The sequence below is a fragment of the Pyrgilauda ruficollis genome, unplaced genomic scaffold (genome assembly GCF_017590135.1).
Source record: "Pyrgilauda ruficollis isolate IOZ18807 unplaced genomic scaffold, ASM1759013v1 scaffold79, whole genome shotgun sequence".
Taxonomy (NCBI): Eukaryota; Metazoa; Chordata; class Aves; order Passeriformes; family Passeridae; genus Pyrgilauda; species Pyrgilauda ruficollis.
This window is the reverse complement of record NW_024529821.1, coordinates 4520897-4526896: the sequence shown is the minus strand read 5'-3', so window position 1 is coordinate 4526896 and position 6000 is coordinate 4520897. Positions and strand designations below refer to the sequence as shown.

General features: G+C 56.7%; 1 protein-coding gene across 1 annotated transcript in view; it reads left to right on the top strand.

Annotated features, from left to right (window-relative positions):
* Nucleotides 1–886: 886 nt before the first annotated feature.
* Nucleotides 887–6000, top strand: part of SLCO2A1 (solute carrier organic anion transporter family member 2A1) — a 26645-nt gene continuing 21531 nt past the window's right edge. The window contains exon 1 of the mRNA XM_041486802.1: nt 887–1102. Within this exon, the coding sequence (XP_041342736.1) occupies nt 1013–1102 (90 nt within the window). The 5' untranslated portion in view covers nt 887–1012. The remainder of the gene's footprint in view (nt 1103–6000) is intronic.

Sequence of the window (6000 nt, the reverse complement as noted above, 5' to 3'; positions counted from 1 at the left end):
AGTGCCCGGGAAGCCGCTTCCCGCGGGCTCCAGGCACCCTCTCGTGGTGATCACCCACGGCCGGGTGCCACCGAGGGGGGCTCGGTCCTTGGCACCGCACAGGAACCCCCCAGCCCTCCCGGGAAACCCTCCCGGGAGCTGGGATTTATTTCTCCAGCCTCAGGACAGCGCAGGGTGGGCCCCACTCTTTGGCGTGGGGTCCCCCTGCTTTACACAGGGAAGCGGTAAGGAGGACAGAGCACCTGAAGCTGGTTTCTCCTCCGGCTGGATCAACCTGCCCTGCTCCTTCTGACGCGTTTCCCCCTGTCAGGAGCTTGCAAAATAAATCAGTGCTTTGCATAAACAAAGCCCCGAGAGGTGTTGGTGAAAAAAAACAGAGCTCATGAGCTTCACGAATGCAGCTTTTCCTGTAAAAACAAACACCGAAGTTTCTTTTTTCCCTCCAAAACCCCACGGCCCGGGGAAGGATTTCTCCATCTGTCCGCCCGGTTTCCCCCTCCCACCATCTAGGAGCCAAAGCTCAGCTGCTGAAAGGTGCCTCCCTTTCTCCTCGCCCCTTCAGGGGACCTTTGGATTAAAATCCCAGTCGTTTTCCTCGCGGCAAGGCTCCACTGCCGGCGCGGTTTCCTTGTCCAGCCACGTCCTGCAGCCGGGCACAGGAGCCCAGAGGCGGCTCGGGGCGCTGGGTGTCCCCGCGGGTGGGTGTCACTGTCACCCGGCACAGCCCGCACTCCCCAGGTGTCCTCGCCCCTCGCTGCTCCATGCTCGCTGCCTTTGTTTCCTGCGACTTTAAAGTTCCCTCGGCGCTCAAAGCGAAAGAGGGAGGAGAAAGCGTTTCATCATCGCTCCCGGGAGCCGACTTATAAGAACTTGGCGCTGCCGCTGCCGGGCTCACTCGCAGCCTCGCAGGGATCCCGGCACAGTCCGTGCGGCCGGCGGGACGGGCCGGGCCGGACAGCGGCGGAGCCCACGAGCAGCCCAAAAATCCCGGGCTCCCCGGCAAGCCCTCGCCATGGGAGTCCGCCCCGAAGTTGGCAAATCCCCGGTTGACATCCCCAAGAGCTCCAGCACCTGCTCCAGGAGTTTTTTCTGCAACATCAAAGTAAGGATGGGGCAGGGATGCTGGCGGGGAGGGAGGGGGGTTCCTGCCCGGAGAGGGAGCCCAGCCCACCCCAGGCATCCCCGTGTTCCTCGTACGCACCGCGGGTGAAACGAGGGGTGTTTGATGATGCAGAATTTGAACATCAGCTCCTGGGGCAGTCCTGGGGAATCCTGCCTGGGCAGGGCCGGGGGGCTCTGCGGGTTCGCAGTGATGCCCTGCACGGCACGGGGGTGTTTCACCCCATGGAGCAGCTCTCCGTGAGCTTCCCCACGGCGTCTCGTACACGGTGTGCTGCTGCCTGGGGAATGATTAACCACATCCTGGTGTGAAAAGAAAGCCCTGCCTTAGAATAGCACGCGCTTGCTTTAAAAAAACGTGTGTGAGCAGAGGTTTTGAGTGGCAGAAACAAAAGCTCGGTGGGCTGAGGTGGTTTCCCGGTGCTGCCTGCCCAGTTCCTCACCTGCTGCCCCGAGAGCCGGCCCCTGCCCGAGCTCCAGGCTCCCGAGCTCGCTGCCGGGGGAGGACACACCGCTCCCCCCGGCCGTGTGTCACCTTTCCCATCCTGCCTTCACACCAGCCCTCACCTGGCTTTCCCCCCGCCCCGCTCTTTGGTTTTTGGATGCGCACCGAGGCTGCTGCACGTGCTGGTCCCTGTCCCCGGGAGATCCGCCGGGATGTCCCTGGAATGGGGGATTTCCGCGCCTCCCTTAGCAGCGCCTCCTCGCACGGGCACTGGAGCAGCCGGGCGCGGTGTTTGGGAGCGGCTCCGGGGATGTGCGGGGCAGGACCCTCCGTGCCGGCGCTGCCGGGGCTGCCAGGGCCGGGCCGTGCTTTCCCACCGCTGCTCCTGCTCTGCTGTGTCCGCGCCTCCCAGCCCGGGGTTCTCAGGATGCGCGGCCGTGGAGAAGGTGTCGCGGTCGGGATGGGTTTGGGGTTTGTTTTTTGTTTGTTTGGGGTTTGTTTGCCATCACGCTTCCCTCGCCCTGTCTGGAGGACGGTGCTGCCCGCTGCTCCCTGGGCTGCGCTGGAGTGCTGTGGGAATGCTGTAGGGTACCACGGGGCTGCTCCTCCTCACAGCTCCCAGGGCTGGAGGCATGATCCCAAATGATGCCTCCCAGTCCCATATACCCCTGAAGGTCCCCACTGCCTAGGCTGGGCTATTCCAGCAGGTGACTTGATGACACTTTTTGGCTGCGGGCTTCAGGAGAAAGAGCTTGAGATTACCCTGGGTGATTTCTGGGCTACACTGATGTTCCTCTGCAGGGGACTGCTGACCTGTCCTCTGCTCTGCTGGAGGTGCAAAACTTGCCCCCAGCCCCCTCCAGGCTGCTGTAGTACTAACCCTGAGTTGGGGTGAGTAAAGTCACCCAAAAACCGAGCCCTTCCTGCAGTTCATGCTCTATTCTGGCAACTGGCAGCAAGCATAAACAGCCTGGAGTGAAAAAAACATTGCCAAGCCCTCTTGCAGGATGTCAAACTTTCGGATTAAAGAACAAAAGCCCCAACAAAATAAATGCTAGTCCATCTGTACACCCCAGAGGCAGCCGCAGGGTGCCCCACAGTCAGGCTGGGTGCTCAGCACCCCACATGCCCCAGGGCACTTGCATGGGACCTTCTAGGGGCAGATGACTCGGGAGTGTCACTTTGCTAGTGGCAGGAAAACCATTGCCTGAAGAAAAGCTTTAAAACTGCTTTTTCAAGTTTTTGTTTCAAAACTTCTAGTTCAGAATTGTTTCTGGTTTAGCAGTCTGGCAGTGGCACCGTGCAAGCGCGTGAAGGAACAGTTTGAGCCCTACCCAAAAGAGCTCCTTGGCATCAGAGGGATGATGTGCTCCATCTCGGATAGTGGGCAGTCAGGACGCACATCCCTTAGAGAAATATTCACTCTTTTAAGAAAAAATGTATAAACTGACAGGCAACAAGATCCCCCACCCTTTCTTGACCTATTCACTCTTCCTGTCCTGTGACAGCTGCATTAAAAACCTACACATTAACAAAAGAACTGCTTCAGGGTCAGAAAGGATTAGCCTGTGTGCAGTGTCAGTGCCCTCATCCCCCAAAAATGAGTAGGATGTCAAAGGGCCCCAGTGGAATTTCCAGGTTTGGGGAGTTTTGGAGTGAATGGTCATCAAAGTATCACAGTGGAATTTCCAGGTTTGGGGAGTTTTGGAGTGTGGTCAACATCTGGCTTTGAAAGGGTTTGTAGCTCTTATTTGTACAAGAAGCCACCGGTGCTATGAATGATGGATTATAAAAAAGCCTCATCCAGCCCCAAATTTTATGGGAAGCTGCAGGCATCACCCTCCCCAGAGCCGTCAGACACAACATCCTCACACAGACAATGACAGGTTCTGATGGGGACAGTATTTCCAACACAACAAAATTCCCTACATTTAGCAGGCTTGGAAGGACACAATTAAGACATGGAAGAGTTAATCACAAAGCTCATATTTAATCCCCAAAACCCATGTGATGGGATCATATCCAGGGTGTCTTTTGCAGGGCTGGGGCCGAAATAACAAATTATTTTTCCATGTAAACCATCTTTCCCCTCCATGATCCCTGTGACAGGGACCACCACCCCCTGCAGCAGACCCCATCCCTCCCAGGGTGTTTTCCAGAACTGGAGCCACCTTTGGAGGTGTGGGAACACAGTGGTGCCAGGGATGGGCATCAGGGAGGGAGAAGTCCTGGTGGAAAGGGGCAGTTTGAGGGATTCCATGGGATGGGGTTGGAGTCCTGGGGACACGGCTGGGGATGCAGGAACACTTCAGGAAGCAATTCCCTGTGGATGCGGCCGTGGGCTCGGACAGGCGCGGTTCCAGCTGCTCGCCGTTCCCTGTGGAGCCCGGCTGTGACAGTTCCGTGTGGAGCTGCGAGTCACCGCCGGTCACACGCGGGTCTGCGAGGGCTGAGGCAGTGACACACAGCGGGCTCGGTCCGCGCTGATACCGCGGGCTCCGCCTGGCCCGGCCCCAGCCTGCCTGCCGTGCCTCCCAGCTGGAACCAGCCCAGCCACTGCTTCTGGTTGGGGTGCAGGGCTGCCGAGCCCTCTGCCCACCGCTCCCACCCTCATCCCCACAGAGGAGACAAAGCAGAACGCAAAACTCCTTCAGGTTTCGGGGCTGGGAGGTTTTGGGGCTGCTGAGCTCTGACCTCGGCCAGAGACCTGGAGCATCCCGGTAACCCCGCAGCACTGCTGGGGATGGGGGTGATGATGAGATATTTAGATGGGATATTGGGGAGAAATTCTTTGCTGTCAGGGTGCTGAGGCCCTGGCACAGGTTGTCCAGAGAAGCTGTGGCTGCTCCATCCCTGGAAGTGTCCAAGGCCAGGCTGGATGGGGCTTGGAGCAGCCTGGAACAGAGGAAGTTGTCCCTGCCATGGCAGGGCGGAACAGGATGGGCTTCAAGCTCCCTTCCCACCCAAAACTTTCCATGATTTCTCTGATGAGCAGGGACATCCCCCTGCCTGGACGCTCACCAGAGCTGCCAGGGCTGTGCTGACTGGCACGGGGCTTTGGGGACGTGCAGCTGTGCTGCTCTGCAAGAGCAGCATGAGCCCAACCTTCAGGTGGATGCCAGCACCTGGTGGCACTGGGGACACCGGGAAACTCACAGCCTAAAGGATTGAAACAGGTTTAAAAGGTTGGTCCTTTTGATACCCACACATGGCCAGAGACCCCATCAGTGTCCCCCAGTCCAGAGCCCCAACCATGTGGTTTAAGCTCATCTTGGGCTTGATGATCTTGGAGGTCTTTTCCAACCTTAATGAGGCTATGATTCTATGTCCATTTTCTGCTCCCAGACAACCACTGGAGAAGGATTATTTCACAGGAATTCTCTGTTTACAGAGCCTCAGATATTTTGGCTTCTTCGCCTTTACTGTCTCATTCGTGGTTTTGAACTATTTTAATTGATTTTGGGATCCCCAGAAAGATGACAAGGAGGAGAGCTTTATAAATATCTTTTGATTTAGAGGAGCTGGACTGGTTTCAGCTGGAAGCTGGAGAGCACAGAGGAGCAGTGTGAAAGTGTTGAGAGTGCAGGCAGAGGGAGGCCTTTTTTTCCATGCCTGCAGACCGCCTGGCATGGAAAAGGCAACAGGAGGACAACAGAGAATTATTCTCATTTATCAGCCGGAGGTGATCCAGAGAGAGATTTAAAAGCCTTAGGAGAGGTTTAAATTGGGTGTTGTACTGGGGCAAGGAGAGGGAGGGAATGGAGGAGGGTAGGAGAGGGGACAACAAGGTCAGGAGGAGACTGTGGGCTCTCAGAGTGTGATAAGGCTTGGAAGCATCCTGGGGTGAAGGTGTTGGGAGCACACAGGGAGCAGTGAGCAGGAGCAGGGAGCTCTCCTCCCTGGGGAGTCTGGATGCCTCCTGCAGAGGAAACGGAGCCGGGCCTTGGGGTCTGAGGTCCCAACAGCAGCAGGGCAAGTTTTTTGTCCCTTCCTTCCAAGGGACTAAAGGAATTTGCTGAGGAGTGTATTCTAGAAGCCTGGAGATGTACCAGTTGTGCTCTCATATCCTGTTGGAAAAGATTATTTATTGCTTTGTTTAGCCAGAACAGGAGATTTATCAAGTCACAGATCTGGAGGCAGTGTGGCTGTAGGTTTGGAGAGGGAAACGCGGAAAGGAGAAAGTCATGGCTGATTAGAGCCATTGATTTAAGCAGGAAAATCAAAGCAGTATTGCAGTTCTGGGCACTGTGCAGGCAGGCACGGCGGGCTGGAAGAGTGTTTGTGGCAAAGACACAAGGAGGGTCCTTAGTGACATGAGAAGAAGGACCAGGATCTTCCAGCATTTGTGGTGATGCTGCTGGCACCAGACAGCACAGGTTGGGTTTGGATGGTCCAGCACCGCTTTGGTGGGATCAGGCTCCAGAAGGGAAGAACCA